The 17,414-nt window shown below is 36.8% G+C and overlaps 1 protein-coding gene across 3 annotated transcripts in view; it reads right to left on the bottom strand.

Annotated features, from left to right (window-relative positions):
- The window catches only part of LOC150102492 (uncharacterized), a 177,207-nt gene that overhangs the window by 100,944 nt on the left and 58,849 nt on the right, over positions 1 to 17,414 (bottom strand). For all 3 annotated transcript variants that reach the window (XM_090399429.1, XM_090399428.1, XM_090399427.1), the window contains one exon: positions 1,925 to 1,999. In XM_090399429.1, coding sequence (XP_090255555.1) covers positions 1,925 to 1,999 — 75 coding nt within the window. The remainder of the gene's footprint in view (positions 1 to 1,924; positions 2,000 to 17,414) is intronic.

Genomic DNA, 17,414 nt, shown 5'->3' with positions numbered 1-17,414 from the left:
AAATGAAGATGAGATGTAGAATTTACTCTTGATGGGGATATATCTGCTTACTTATTATAACAAGGTGACAACATCGGACAAGGGGGATTCATATACAATAGTATATTTGAATTTTTCATAGGCTTTCAAGAGACTGCCATGTGACAAACTAGTAGTCAAATTGGAACAGATGGGGCTGGATAGTAGATTAATGCAATGGACTGGAGAGTCGCTGTCTGATAGATATCAGCAGCAGTTGCGTATGGGGAAGTGATATCTCAGAAGATGAAAGTCACTAGTGATGTGCTCCAGGGCTCTGTTTTTTGGGATCAGTGTTATTTAATTTGTATGTAAATGACATTAGAAAGGGCTTAAATGGTAATATGCAGTTGTTTGCAGATGATGCAAAGTTGGGGAAGTGTTATAAGTACAGCAGATGTAGCTTTGCAAAAAGGACCTAAATAGACTCTGTAAATGGGCTAGTATGTGGGATGTCAGTTTAACATTACTAAGTGGAAGGTTTTAAATTTGAGAAGCAAAGTAGGAATGCAGAGTATAAGATTGGCGGGAATATTTTAGGATATAGTGGATAGAGACTTAATTTCATGGACACTTTGCTAAAACTGTGAGGACAACATAGCAGATTAAGGGAATGATGCAAAGAACACTGATGTTTAAAAGTAAAGATGTTTTGATGCCATTGATTTGGTTGCTTAATTTTCAAAAGGATGATGAGATGTTGGAGAGGGTCCAGAGATGAGTCACTAAGTTGGTTTCTGGTCTCTGGAAAGATTGAGAGAATGAAAATTTCAGAGCCTAGTGGATAGAAGGAAGAGATAATCGAGATGTATAAGTTGGTAAGGGGTAATTACCAGATTAACATGGATGAGATTTTTTTGACGATACCCAGAGACAGGGAGGAGAACAAGCCATCCATGGAAGTTGTGTAAGGTTGGGGTGAGCAAGAGATGAGCAGTAGATTTTTTGCATGGAGAGTGATGGTTGATTGAAATGAATTGCCTGAGAGTGTGGTGAGTACAGGTACAGATGAATGCATTTAAGTCAAGGTATGATGAACTGTGCATGTGAGAGAGGGACTTATCACAATGAGTCTCTTGATTCCATCGAGGTATGTTAATAATATTGTTGGAGGTAAAGGAAATAAGAGATCTTGGAGTGATGGTGGATAAGGATCTAAAATTAAGAGGACACACTGCTAAAATTGTGAGCAACACAACTTCTGACAATGATGCAGAAGACACCAACTTGTAGAAGTAAGAAGATTCTGATTCCACTGTATAAGGCTTTGATTAGGCCACATATGGACATATGGATTAGGCCACATACTGTGCACAGATTGGTCACCTGTTTTTCAAAAGGATGAAGAGATGTTGGAAAGGATCCAGAGGCAATTGACTGATGTAGTTCCTGATCTCTGGAATGTTGAATATGAAGAAAGGTCAAGAAGATGAAATTTATAGAGTCTAGTGGGTAAGAGGAAGAGGGGTGATATGACAGAGATATACAGGTTGGTAAGGAGTTATAGGATCAATGGCAAAGAGGTTTTTCATAAAATGGTGGGAGAACAAGAGATCATCCATAGCACTTCATCAGCTATATAAAGTGAATGAGAGCAGGGGAGTAAGAAACAAGTTTTTCGCATGGAGAGTTGTGAATGATTGGAATGCATTGTCTGAGAGCATTTTTTTTAATTGCATAACAAAAAACAAAAAGCCATGAATTTAGCCAAAAACTAAAAGCTATTAAGACAAAAAAAAAAAAAAAGCTTTGTGCGTCTGGGTTTTGTAATTGAGGAAATGATGTTAAAATATCTCTCAGTCTTAAGACTGAAGTTTGTTTTTTTTAATAAAAATTTAAACAAAATAGCACTTCATCATACCAGCAAATTAAATTAATTAACAGTGAAGAATATTAATTTACTTACACAGATCTGTTTAATTCCACATATATGTCCCCAGATTTCAAAATTCTTATGCATTAAATCACAAGATTCCCAGCACTGTTAAAAAATAAGTAAAAAAATGTTCTACAATTGATAAATACCATTCACATACAAGTTAAAGAAAATTTTAGTATAACTAACTTTTTTTTTTAATTTTTACTAAACTTGTAAAATGGATTATAAAATATAAAAAAGTGTCCAGTATTGAAAGAAAGCATGTCTTTTATTGTTACAGACATTACACTTCTGGGTGACTTTCAGTACATTAGAAAATTTATATTATCTTCTCTAGTCCAGAGGAAAATATTATCCTGTTTCAACTCTGTTTAACCCAACTAGTTATTTGTTCTCTGTGGTGGTGATGCTAATCAAGCAATAGCTAGATATTCAGTTTACTGAACATCTAACATGAGGTATTGCTTGGACTCTGTGACTGATGAATGCTAGTTTTCTCTTGAGCATTTTAGGTAAAATACTGCAGATGGCAGTAAGGAAGAGGAAGTTACATATAGTGCATCTTCTCTAGTCTGTATGGAGTCTGTACCAGTAGTCATCTTCTAGTCTTCATAGATTTCTATGATTATACAAATCCATGCCCTGTATGTCTACACATCTATCAATGTCTACATGTCCTATATGTCTAGGATGTATATGTGATACTCTAATCTGTGCTTCAAACAAAGCAGCTACGTGTTTCAAAATACATGGGGTGGTGAGAGAGAGAGAGAAAGAGATATTTACATGGTCAATACCATTCAGAACACATTGTTATGACTCATGCCTTTCCTGCAGTCATTTGAACACTATAACTATATCAGCGTTGCAAGTTAACATAGCAGCAGGTTTGGCTGTACTAAAAAAAAAAAATAGTTTTTTAATTTTTATTGCCAATTGTGCAGCATTTTTGTCAGTCATAAAGAAGAGCACATCGGTAGCATGGAAAGCTTCAGCAGAAAGATCAAGTTCTGCCTTGGATTTTTTTGCAGTGGGTGCATTGCAAAAATTGCTATATGTATGCACAAAAAATGTTAAAGATTTGTGGACTGTTTGGGTAAGCAAAAAGAAGGAAAGCATTAACATATGTGAAAAATGTCTTGATAGATTAGACGGATTAGAAATGGGAGCAAGAATCGAGACTGTAGTAGAAGAGCTTAGGTAAGTGTTAATGAAAATGAAAAGTGAAATGAAACATCTGGAAGAGGATATTAAACATCTAAAGAAGAGATTGGCCAATGAGAAAGTTAATATACGAAGAAAGAGTCAACCGATAGTTATATATCGTTGTATGGGGGGGGGGGGGGGAATTGATCATTAGAAGTGTGATGACTAATAACAAAACATGCTTTCCTGATGGAACAATGAAGCAAATAACTGATGCATAGCAGAAAAGGAAGGAGTGGACATCAAAATTAGTGGTAGTCATGGACACAAATGATTTAGTTTGGGGGAAAAAAAATCAAGTTGATAGAGACTTGAAGAAGTTGTTTCAGCAGATAAAGAATAATAGTGATGTTTGAAAAGTCATTAGCATGTTGCCCAGATATGACAATAGTGAATTGACAAGGAGAGTATAAATAATGAATAGCAAAATGGTTGAGTTGCATGAGGGAATTCAGTCTGTAAATCTATGGAATGAATTTGAAGGAAAGTTGGAATAATTTAAATTTGATGGATTGCATTTGAATGGATTTAGTGTTGGGCATTTAGAAAGGCTACTGTTTTCTAAGAAGTCACAGATTCAAGAAATTAATGCAGTAAATGATCAGAGTCCACTTGTGAAGCAGGGTAGCACAACTAAACAGATTGTACAACAGGAGGAAGATGAATATAAGGTTGAAGATGTGGTTGCAGCAGCACTAGGTGATGGAACGCATAAAGATGAGGATGAGATAGATAGGAATGGAAATAAGTCAGGATCAGAGATGAGTGGTCAGACCAACGAGAGGTGTGGTATAGCAGCTAGAATAGAGAATGTTGGTGCTGGTAGAATGACCTCAAAGACAAAGGAGTTGTTAGGTTTGTACACAAATGTAAGGAGTATTCGAAACAAGACAGCTGAGTTTGTTGCATTGATTGAGTCAGTAAGCCCAAAGATAATTGGAATAAGTGAAACTTCGTTGTCTGAGGAGAATGTGATGTTCAGAATAGAATAGAAGGATATATAATTTTCTGGAAGGATAGAAATGTGAAAAGAGGAGGGGCGGGGGATTGCTGCTAATGACTGCAGAGGAAGTTGATAGTGCCAGCACAGATTTAGAATCTGCGTGATGTGAAGTTGAAATTAACATGCTTGTATATCTGATAGGATGCTGTTATAGACCAGGGAATGTACAGAATACTGATTGCGAAATGTTTAGGCAAATTGGCTGGACATGTAAAAAGAAGGTGATCCTGATGGGAGTGTTTAGTTACAGGAATATAGAATGGAAAGAGGAAATAGTGTATGGGAACAAGGAGAGTAAATCTGTTTAATTTCAAAGGAATAAATATCTAAAATAGTATGTGACTGAAGCAACTAGAGGCTTTAATGTTTTGGATTTAGTGATAACTTCACAAGATGTAGTTGTTAATGAGGTGTTGACACTGCCGCCAGTTGGTGAGAGTGATCATGAAGTACTTGTTTGGGAAGTGATGAAACAAGAAAAGGTCACTGCCAAAAATGGATACATTTGGAAGTATAAAGCAGATGATTATAGGAAGCTCTGTAGTCAGTTAGGATCAGTATGTTGGGTAGATAAGCTGAGCAGAAAAGATGTTGAAAATGCATGGAAACTCATAAGGCAGTATTTGACAAAAGCAATGTATGACTGCATGCAGAGGGTTAAGCGAGTAAATCGAGTGGTTGTGAAATGGATGAACAGCAAAATCAAGCAAGTTATGCTGGAAAAGAAAATGTTATGGAGGAGGTACAAGACAGTTGGTGGCGATCAGATCCATGAAAAGTATAAGGTGCAGGCTAGGAAGGTGACGAGCATGGTAAAGAAAGAAAAGGTGCAGTATGAGAGAAGATTGGCTAGTCAGGCCAAGGTTAACTCAGGGTAATTTTTCCACTATATGGCAAGCAAGAGAAAGAATAATTATGGCAGGTTCACAGTGGTGGATAGTCATGGCAGCAGAATAACAGTTGCAAAGGATATAGTGGAATTATTGAATGAGCATTTGAGCAGTGTGTGTGCATATCATGCTGGTGTAAATAATGCAGTGCAACACATAGAAGGGAGAGAAGTATTAGGAGAACTGGAAATGAAAGAATTAGAGGTTTATCAGGTGTTGATTGGGTTTAGATGTTAATAAGGCTGTAGGAATGGATGACATATACCCATGTATTCATAAGGAATGTGTGCAACAGTTAGCTATAACCTTGACCTGGTGTTTAAAGAGTCTTGCAGTGGGTAAGATTCCTAAGCAGTAAAAAAAAAAAGGCAAAATAGTACCACTCCACAAGCACCGTTCTAGGACAGAAGTTTCTAGTTATAGACCAGTCTGTATAACTGCAGTTGTAGTGAAGGTGATGGAGAGATTATTTAGGAATAGAATACAAGATTGGATTAATAGACATAGCATTCTTCATGATGGTCAGCATGGATTTGTAAAGAGTAGGTCTTGATTTAGCAATTTACTTTCATTTTATGATAAGGTAACAAGTGTGTTAGATAAGGGAAAATCACATACAGTGATAATCTTGGAACTTTGCAAAGACGTTTGATAGATTACCATGTGATAAGTTGATGTACAAGTTGCAGATAATGGGAATAGATAACATATTGGTTAGAGATGGGCTCTCTGAACAACACCAGCAGGTTGTGTATGATGGAGCAGTGTCTCAAAAAAGAAGGGTAACCAGTGGTGTGCTCCAGGGTTCTGATCTTGGGCCCCTGCTGTTTAACTTGTTTGTAAATGATATATCATGTGGACTGACTAGAGATCTTCAGATGTTTGCTGATGATGCAATTTTGGGGAGAATTATAAGTAGCATTGCAGATGTTAATTCCTTTCAGGAAGATTTGAATAGACTTTTGATTTAGACAAAAGAATGGGATTGTAGTAACAATGTAACACTTTGTTACAAAGTGCAAGGTGTTACATTTTGGAGTGCAGAAATATAAGGCTGTGTACTATATTGATGGTGCTGTACTGCAGGAAGTCGATGAGATTCAAGATTTCAGAGTGATGGTTGACAGCAGACTTAGAGGGCATATTGCAAGTGTTGCAAAGACTTGCATATCTTAGTGCTGCTACAATAAGAAGTACTCTAACATGTAGGGATAAGGAAGTGGTCGTGCTAGTGTATAAAGTACTGGTCATTATAATAAATTTAGTTTAATCCTTTATCCAAGTGTGAGCAAACAAAGTTTGCGCCTGAAAGTATCTTCAGGACTGGGGTAAGGTCAACACGGGCAACTCCTTGAAAAGGTGGAGCAAGCTTACATCACTCCTATCTCAGTATCTCCCCATAATGCAAAACACATCTCCTTGCAGATATGTATGATGTTATGCATTAAGGGAAGGGGCCGCTACCCAGACTAGTTTCGACCTTTATTGGGGGTCTCTTCAGTGGGAGCCAGGCCCAGATGTGGAGACAGATGTGGAGATACCAGGCAGAAGCAATAGCAAGGTCACCTCTACCTATAGGAGTTGCCAAAAGGTGTGCCACCTTTTTTTATTAAATTACTCTGGATTTAGAGAAAGATGTTGAAAGTTTATTTTTCACTTGGTTAGACTATAATAAATTTAGTTTAATCCTTTATCCAAGTGTGAGCAAACAAAGTTTGTGCCTGGAAGTATCTTCAGGACTGGGGTAAGGTAGTACAATACGGGCAACTCGTTGCAAAGGTGGAGCAAGCTTACACTCACAGTGAACATCCTCTATATACAAGTAGTCTAGTCATGAAGACACTTCACATGCATACTTTATTTGCTTACATTTGGATAAAGGATTAAACGAAAATATAATTTCTTGTCAAATGTACTAAATAACTTGCCAAAGATCATCAGTACTGACAAAAATGAAATTACAAAATACTTTTATTTATTAATTTCTTGTCACTCACATTAGAAAGAACTGAAGAACTGTCCATATACTTAGTGACAAGAACAGACAACCCAAAACAAAGAATGTTCTTTATAACCAAAACAACTAATTTTGCTATTATGCAAAGAATAAGAAAAAAAAAAATGAGTTGAAAACAGTAACTTCAAATCAGAGTGTTATACTCATGAGTATCTATCAATTGAAGGAAGAATTAGCTCTAATGATGTAGCTCCACTGTAGCACAATTAGAACAACAACAACGGTACACCATGTCTTTAAACTGGAAAAAGGCATAAGTTCAATTGTCATCATGATGAGAGGAATCTTTATATGGATTTTTTCAATTGAAGGTGAGTTAGCCAATCTCATATGGAGGTAGCAGGATTTTTTTTTCTCCTGGAAACTCGGGTTTTTCATCCCATGTACAGGCAAATTAGCTATTAGAACATATGTGATTTACAGTCAGAAAATACTGTTATTTGTGGTGATGGGCAGTAGGCGGCAATGATGGTTGTGTGTAGTGTGAAAATTAAGCAGTAAGGGAGACAGGGAGATGTATGCAGTGGAGTGGGGCAAGGTGCCCTCCTGTGACAAATCCTTGGAGGTGTCAGATTAATGATAATAATAATAATTACTGAATGCAAACAAAATCCATTCCCATCAAGGATGAATATCAGCAACAGAACTTCCTGGACACAATCACCAGCCAAATCTCTTGCTAACTCAGAAAAGTAGCCAAACCAAGATATTTTATTTTGATATAACATCACTTGAATCCACAACAGAACCACATCTGAAGATGAGCATTATACTGATGATGTCACCATTGTAATATGCAATAACATCTGTTAACATTTCACAAGGCATGTAAGGCTGTATGCATGAAGACTTAATCACTGGCTGATGGGAAGGAAACTGGAAAACTAGAACTGACACTCCAATTGAATGCAACTGAAGAAATCTGTTCTTCATTTCATACTGAGGTATCAAATGAAGAAAAGAAATACCTAAACATCTATCTTGCCAACCCATAATATGCTTAACTGGACACAACTGGATATCACGAATTGTGTACCTGTTTGAAAACTTTGATATCGTGCAGTGCTTCTTGAAGCTGTATAGGTGACTTGGGATAAGCCAGCAGAGGATGGGAGGTGCTACACTTGGTGATTTTTGGTGCCAAAAGAAAAGTTATTTTTGAAATTTAGCTATAAATTACTCATTCTTTCTGTTGTTATTATTATTTATGCGTGTTTGTTTAATTGTAAAGGTTGTTTACTTATTTGTGTGTTTTTAAAACTTTTACAGTATTCTGTAAATTACATCATGGCATTGATGTGTAAAATAACAGTGGACAATTTCAGTTTGTGTGATTTTGTTAGCTACAGTGTGTGCACAATGTATTCACTTCATAGAATGAGATTCATGAAAGGATAATGAAACTGGTGAGAGAGCTTGTGGTAAGTGTTTCTAGAGTGAATGCCAGGAGAGTGAGGGAGAGTAAGAAGAATGATAGCAGTGAGTTGAAAGACAAAATGCATGAAAATGTGATTGTGAATGGTGGGGTTGATGTTGTATAAGTAATTGCAAGAATGAAATGGTGGAATATGAAGAAAATGACTAGATAGTAATTAGAAAATATAGTGCACATACGTGGAGTTTTCCACAGAAAAAAATGCGAGATCAAGTAGTTGGAGAAATACTTGTCTGATAGTATGACAAAGAAGCATAAGATGTGGGAGATATGCCAGGGGAGGAAAGCAGAGTATAAAAAGAATGAAAGCATAAGAATAAACTTTGTATGATTCATTGATAAGAGGATTGCTTGAGGAGAGTGTGACAAAATCATGTTCCCCTGATGTCAAGATTAAGGATGTTAGTGATGACATAAGGATGTAAAGAATGAAGATGAAAGAGATGTTCATTTTGGCTGGTAATTATCTAGCAGGTGACAAGCAGTGTTGCCAATTTAGCTCTTTTGGAGCTAGATCTAGCTCTTTTTTTTCTTCCCTAGCTCCAAAAATTTTAATCTAGCACCTAGCTCCAAATCTAGCTCCTTCAGAACTAGTTTCAGCTCTTTTTAGTTGTTTTTATAACTTACTGTTAAAGAAATTGTTTGGAAAGTTTTCCAGATGTTCGCATTTGATAAAGATTGTATTGTACACGTTTCAAATACATGATGACGTCATTCAGTCACGTGGCCCAACAGTCTGCCATTATGTTGCCTTAAAGTTGATAGCACCGCTACAAGTTAGTCTTTGCACAGTGTTCTAGTTGGTAGTTAACAATAGCAAGTGGGAAGTTTCAAAGACTGATCATAATTCGTTGCAGTAAAGAGTTGTATACCCTTCTTCAAAAATGACAAAGAGAAAAATAAAGCTTACAAGCAAAAATTTAGGAGGGAGTGGTTGCAAATGGGAATGTTTAGTAAATCGTTGTGTGAAGTTCCTGGTGATGCTACAAAAGGATACTGTAAGTTTTGCAGATGTGATATAGCTGCTAAATATTGTCAGCTTGTAAAGCATAGCAAAACTAAGAAACATCTTGCTGCAGTTCCATATAAGGCTTTTCCTATTACAAATAGGCTTGTGAAAAAGTCTGAAGAATCCACAAACTTTGAAGGTAGGTTAGCATTATTTCTTTGTTGTCACTCGTCATTCAACAGTTTCGATCATCTAGTAGATCTTTGCAAAAATATCATCCCAGACAGTCAAATTATGCCAAAGGTAAAAATAAAGTGCTCTGCAATTGTACAGAACATTCTAAGTGAGCATTTTGAAGAAGATCTAATTGTGGACAATTAGTGATCTAATTGTCCTAATTAGAAGATCTAATTGTGGCTGCACAACAGAAAAAAAAGAGCTCTTGACCAAGAAACTAGACATTAAAATTTCATTATAATTGGTACAGACAACGGCAGTGTTATGGTTGGTGTCAATAATGGCATTTATGAACAACTGAAGGCATATATTCCCTCCTTAATTTTAATTAGATGTGTATGCCATTCATAACAACTGGCAATGTCTCACACTTCAAGATAAGCAGCATACAAAGAGCTGTATCAAACTATCAACGAAAATAATGCTCCTCTGAAAATTGTAAGCAATTGTGTAACAAGGTAGCTTTCCTTTGAACCTGCAGTAGGCAGAATTCTCAGCCAGTGGTTGGAATTAAAAACTCACCTCGAAGTCGTGAATGTGAAATATTACAAAGCTCAAATTTTGTGGGAGATGTACAAAGATGAAAGGAATCTGTTATACCTTTTATTTTTGCATCCTGTTCTAGTTCAAGTTCAGTAAGTTAACAAAATTTTCGAATCTAACAGTGCAGATAAGATGAGATTATATGAAGACCTTTCTTGTTTGATTCGCTCTATTGCTAATATGTTAGTGCTGCCATCATCCACAGTCAACCCTCTAGAATCAGAGATTGATGACTATTTGGATCCCAATCCAAATCTCGGTTACAGATTTGAAAGAAAAATTTCACAATTGATGATACAAAAGAAAATAACGCAAAATAATGAGAAAAATCTTAGAAGTAGAGCAAGACAGTTTCTTCTTGGTCTCTTTAAACAGCTTAAGCAAAGATTGCCTGAAAACTTGAATATTTTAAGAATGATGTCTTCTTTTTCTGTTGACAATACCCTAAAACATATAAAAGAACCTGTTCTCTCATCTTAGAAATAATGCTGAAAACAGAAAAAGATGTTGCTGCTGCTGAATACCAGTACAATACTATCCACTTAAATAAATTGACAAATATAGAAAACACTGAGCTATTCTGGACTGAAGTACGAGAATATAAAGATGCATCTGTAATGAATCCAATTAAAGAAATTGCTCAGTGTGCAATAAATTTATTAATACTGCCAAATTCTAATGCGGAAATTGAACAAATTTTTAGTTCAATGAATGTAGTTAAAACTAAATTAAGAAACAAAATGGAATTGCCAATGCTGACAGCTATTTTGTCAGTCAAGTATGGCCTTAGGCATAACAACAAGTGCTGTACAGACTATCATTTACCAGCATCTGCACTGAGTAATATTAGAACGATGGCCACATATAATAAAGCTGAAAATCTAAGTGAAAACGTACGTGAATTAAGCACAGAAGACCAACATGGAAGATGAATTTAGCCACTTATATGCAAGCATCACTTCATTGAAATAAAGTAAGTAACTTAAAAGTATCAGCTACAACTTTTAAAATTTTAGCTTCAAATTTTTATTTTTAACTCCTTATTAGCTCTTTTTTTTTTTTTTTAAGATTTAGCTGTTTTTAGTAATTTTCATTTGGCAACACTAGTGACAAGTGTGATCCTGCAGGTAATAAGCTGCCAAGAAAATATGAAAGAGCTACTAGTACATGTGAAAGAGAAAAGTGAGAAAATAAAAGTTATGAGTTATAATAATAAAATGGTTATTTTTGACCATGAGAACTATAGAACTATAACTTAGTTTAAAATAAATATATTTGACCAAAAAAACCCAAATAGTAGTCATTCTCTCCTAAAAGTTATGAGTGTTGCAATGGCATGATAGAGGCAAGTTGAGGAGGAGAGCTATGATTATGAATGTGTTAGTTCAGAGGTCCAGATAACCTAGAAGTTAGTAAGTGGGAGAGTGATCATATGATGCTAAATATAGCACCCAGGTATGGTACACAGGTGCATAACATCCAGCTGTGGGACTGGATGGTATTTCACCACGAGTTTTGAGAGAATGTGCTAGGGAACTGACAGTGCCTTTAACTTAGCTTTTCAATGAAAGTCTGGCTTTGGCAAAGGTGCCCAGGGAATGGAAGGAAGGTAAGATAGTGCCATTGCATAAGGGTGGTAATAGACTGGAAGTGTCTAATTATAGGCCAGTCTGTGTGTCATCAGTAGTTGTTAAGATCTTGGAGAAAGTAGTGAGGGACTGTATACAGCATTGGACAGATGAGGGTAATGTTATCTGTGAGAATCAACATGGATTTGTGAAAGGACGCTCTTGTTTTAGCAATATGCTAGCCTTTTATAATAAAGTTACAAGAACATTAGATGAGGGAAAGGCATATACTGCAATTTTCTTAGACTTAGCGAAGGCATTTGACAGGGTGCCACATGATAAGCTGATATTTAAGTTGCAGCACATGGGTCTGGATGTCATATTGGTCAACTGGATTCAGGATTGGCTGTCTGATAGGTATCAGAGAGTTGTGTATGGTGGAGCAGTTTCAAGGAGGCAGAGGGTTACAAGTTGGGTCCCACAGGGACCAGTACTAGGACCTATATTGTTTAACCTTTATATATCAATGACATTACCAGTGGATTGCAAGGGGATATTCAGTTGTTTGCAGATGATGCGAAGCTGGGAAGGATTATTAGTAATAGTGCAGATGTGGTAGCCCTGCAAGAGGATTTAAATAAGCTATATAGATGGGCAAATGAATGGGGGTTTCAGTTTAATGCAGCAAAACGTAAGGTCTTGAGGTTTGGGAAACATCGATGGGATGCTGCATACTCTATGGGAGGAGTTATACTGGAGGAAGTAGGGGAGACAAGAGATCTGGGGTTGATGATTGATAGAAACCTGAAGTTTAGGGGACATATTGGTGGTAAAGGTAACACAGAGGATTGCTGCAATTATGAGAAGGACAATGACCTGCAGAGATAAGAGGGTTATCATTCCGTTGTATAAGTCTCTCTGATCAGACCACACTTGGACTATTGTTCTCAGATTTGGTTCCCCAGGATTTGAAGGGAATAAATTAACTGTGGAAAGGATACAAAGACGGATGACAAAGATGGTTTCAGGACTGTACAAGGATAGTTATGAGGATCGGCTGAGGGAATGTGGACTGCAGAGTTTGGTGGATAGAAGGAGGAGAGGTGATATGATTGAGACTTTTAAACTGTTGAGAGGTGGTTACAGGGTTGACACTGGGAAGTTCTTTCGCTTGGTTGAACAGCGGGAAGGAGTGATGACAAGAGGCCATCTCTGGAAGTTACAAAAGGAAACTATGGGCAAGAAGGTAAGGAGTGGTTTCTTTGCATGGAGGGTGGTTGAACAGTGGAATGCATTGCCTAATGGAGTGGTGGGAGCGAGAACGGTCAATGAGTTTAAAGAGTGGTATGATAGACTGTGTTTCTTAGGGGGGGGGACCTCCCCTCGATGAGTCTTTTGACTCCATGGAGGCCTGAATAATAATAACAAAGTTACATGTGGTATTCTGTCAAATGCCTTTGACAAATCCAGCAAAAATCATCATGTAACCATTTCCTTTATTCAACTCAGCTGTTACTCTATTATAAAAATTCAGTAAATTATTAAGGCATGGCCAATCCTTCAAAAAAATCATTTTGCCCCTCATACAGTATCATATTTTTATCTACCCTTTCTTGAATTCTCTTTTTCCCAATTTTCCTAGTACTTTTACTACTGTACCTGTGATACTGATTGGTCTATAATTTGTTATTGCAGGCTTAGAACCTCCCTTATGCAAGGAATTATTTTGCCCTGTTTCCACTCCCTTGGAACCATACCAGAGCTGACACTTCAATTAAATAGCCTAGTCAAAGGCACTGTCAGTTCCCTTGCATATTCTCACAAAATCCTAGCTGATATCCCATTTAATCCCACAACTATATTTACATCGAGATTCTGCAATATCCTAAGAACTTCCAATTCATCCACCTCTGTTCCCACAGTAGCGTCTGTTGCATAGGTTAAAGTAACCTCACTACTTGCAAAGTTGTCACTAACTCAACTATTTTACCTGCTTCTGTCCTCGTGTCCATCATTACTTGTCATTGTCTGAACAAATTTAGGTATAGTCTTTTTATGTCCTGTTCCTGCTCTGCAGATGAGGTTGATCTTTCCATCTTAATCTTGGAAGTCCAGTCTCTTCTTCCTGTGGGTTTATATTCTTCTAGTGCTAGTCTAGGAATCCTATTGTTATTCATTCTTTTTTTTTTTTTTTTTTTGGTGTAGCCAATTTTGTATTCTTCTATTTCTTGCATGATGTTTTTTGTATCCAATTGTTCTCTTATTTTTATGATTTTCTTTTTATCTATCTAGTGAGTCCCAGAAGAGGTCTTAGAAACTTCATCTGTGCTGCTTTCAATCTTTGGTTGTTTCTTTGTTTTAGAATCCAAGTTTACCTTCCAAATTTGAAGGTAAACTTCAAGATAAAGAGAGAGTGGAGAGGCTATATTATGTAATCTTAATTGAGTTTCTTTAGTCGTTTTCCAAAATTTCTTTTAATTATGTCATTCATTCTATTGTAAATTTGTAGTCTTGCTTCTAATTGTGAATCAGTATCGTATTGCGAGATTATATCTCCTAGGTAATTGAATTCTGTAACTTGTTCTTTTATTTTATTGTTAAGCATAATTTTGACTTTTTGAATGAGGTTTCCACACATTGCCATAGCTTTTGTTTCAGAGATTTTCATTTACAATTTTTTTGCTATTTCATTTCGATGGTTAGTTGCAATTTGGAGGCCGGACTGGTTGGCCGAGCGGTTAGCATATCCGCTCTCCAGCCAAAAGGCTGGGGGTTCAAATCCCACCATGGGCATGGATGTTTGTGATTGTCTTTGAAAATACTAGTGGTGGTGGTAGGCAGTAGATGGCGCTGATGTAGATGATGATGGAAACGGAGAGTAGGTGCCCTCCCTCGAAGAGTCTTAGGACTCCCTGGAGGTGTCGTATAATAATAATCTTCTGAATTTGAAATTAGTACTCTATCATCTGCATAAAGTATTGTATTTAGCTGTATATTATTTGTTATTCCATCTTTCACAGTTGTTTTCCATTCTTTTAGGATTCTGATTATATAAAATGTTGAAAAGCATTGGGAGATGGGAAGAGAAGAGACGTATGTAGAATTATAAGGCAAGTGATTATAATAGTCTAGGACATCAACTTGGGGAAGTTTCATGGAGGGAGGAATTGGAAGGCCAGGATATCATTAGTGCATGGGAAATTGTGAAAGAATATTTGTTAGTAGCAATAATAAGTTATATACCATGAGTGAAGAAGAGGACACAATTTGGAGTAAAGTGGATGACAAACAATATTAAACAGGAATTGCATGCAAAAAAGAAGCTATGGAAGAGATATAAGGAGACAGGTGCAAGAGAAGATGCATGAAGAATATAAGACACAGGCCAGAAGAGTGACTAGTATGATAAGAAAGGTGAAACTGGAATATGAGAGGAGATTGACCCTAAGATCCAAAGAAAATCCTAGGGAATATTTTAGCCATGTGGCCAGTAGGAGGAGAAATGACTGGAAGAATGATATTGTGGGATAAAAATGGGAATAGAGTGACTGATGCAGAGGACAGTGGAATTGTTCCATGAACACTCTATTGGAGTATTTCATCCTGGAGGAGTCAGTTTTAATACTAGAGGGATAGGGCAGGTTCGAGTTTTAGAGGTACAGGAGGAGGAGTGTGTTTCAAATACTGAGTACTCTGGATGTTAGTAAAGCTGTGGGAATGGATGGTATTTCACCACAAATTTTGGGAGAATGTGCTAGAAAACTGACAGTGCCTTTGACCTGGCTTTTCAATGAAAGTCTGGCTGCAGGAAAGGTGCCCATACTTAACTGTCTAATTTCTACCTGATTAAACCTCCTTAGGTTATACAATTAAATACTGCTTCCTCTAGATGACCATTAACTATCTCCCATGCACTACTAACATCCTTACCCTGCAGTGATTTATGCCATGGCACAGATTTAAGCTTCTTTCTAAGCTTGCATTAATCACCTGCCTTGCAGTTCCACATATAACAATTCTTGATAGAATTGGTAAGACCACATGATCACTTTCACCAATTGGAGGAATTGTGGTCACCTTGGTTATGGATAGCTCTTTTGGTCCTATGACCAGGTCCAATACCCTCCATCACATGCTGCCATAAGTAATTATCTCTTAGCAGGTGTATAAATTCTATTTCCTTCCTGCCGTGTGATCTTTCTTCTTTCTAGTCTATATCTCCATAGTTGAATTCTCCATAATAATCCTAGATAATAATCCCCATAATAATGCCATTCTGGTTGGATAAGTGGTTAGCGTTTCTGCTCCCCAGACAAAAGGCTGCGGGTTCGAATCCTGCCGTGGGCATGGATGTTTGTGATTATCTGTTGAAATACTAATGGTGGTGGTGGTGGTGTAGTTGCATGGTTAGTTGTAGTTGGTGGATTGAGGGGTGGAGACAGAGAACTGTACAGTAGGTGCCCTCCCTCGACGAGTCTTTGAACTCCCTGAAGGTGTCACATAATAATAATCACTCAACCTGTACGCATTGTACTAATTTAGCAATGCATGTCTTCCAGATCATCTATGGAACTCCCTAGCCTATAGTAATAATGAACTTTCTATTTTTTCTTACTGGCCTTAATCTCGCATCAGGCTGTTTCAAATAAACAACTACCCATCCTGCATGTCTTCTATTCTTTTTGGTTGCAATTTATCTGCTATCATCAGCAGTACTCCTCTCCCTTCCTATCTTCCCTGAAAAAATGAATCTTCACATTCCATCACTGTAAATAGATCATCTGAGCCAAGTCTCACTAATTCCTATAAATTTTGGCGAGCTTGAACTAACCAATGCAAAACACTCCTCCTTCTACCTCTTGTTCCTGATACTTCTGGTATCAGTATATATAGAAACTGCAGTATCCCTTTAGTCCACCACCTTTACTTCCTGAATTGACTATCCTATTCAATATTTTTGCTTGAGTGACTCGATTCCACACTTGGTCATTCTCACACTCACTTGCCTCATGAGTGCCTTCACACTGATGGGGGTAGGTGAAAATTTTAAGTGAGGGTGCTGCATATACAAATAAGAAAAATGATTCATTTTTTTCTACTCAGCAACCATTTTATTAACCCTTTAACTGCTGATTTCATATTTTACTGACATTGTCCCATGTGCTGAATTAATTTTGCAAAAAATATATAAATAAAATCAATTACAATTCTCACAAGTAAGAAGTCCAGACAGCATCACATATTCTTGATATACACTTGTTCACTCACAAAAATGTCAATAATAGTGTTTTATAAAATGTGCATAATCTGCAAGGGGTGCCCACATGAGGGTGCCTTTTTTTCAGCACTCAAGTTAACTGGACTGTAGCAGTTAAAGGGTTAATAGGTAAATTTACATATTAAAAAAATTTACTTTGTTAAAAATATTGTTTGAAAATAAAATCCTTGTATCTATAATAAATAAATAATTATATGTTATTTTAACAGAATAAAATAAGATTTACCAAAAATATTTCACCCTCACCACGAACACACACCAATAATAAAAGTTTCGTATCTCACTGAAACAACACATGCAAGCATACAATTTATCTGGAGCAACACTGCTCAATGGACAGTGTCGGATGCACTTGTTAAGTGCAGTGACAAGTGTAAACGAATATCGGCGA

Source organism: Typopeltis vanoorti, chromosome 10 (assembly GCF_054136105.1).
Source record: "Typopeltis vanoorti isolate ZY-2024b chromosome 10, IOZ_Tvanoo_1.0, whole genome shotgun sequence".
NCBI lineage: Eukaryota > Metazoa > Arthropoda > Arachnida > Uropygi > Thelyphonidae > Typopeltis > Typopeltis vanoorti.
The sequence above is the reverse complement of the archived record's forward strand: the minus strand, read 5'-3'. Positions and strand labels throughout refer to the sequence as shown.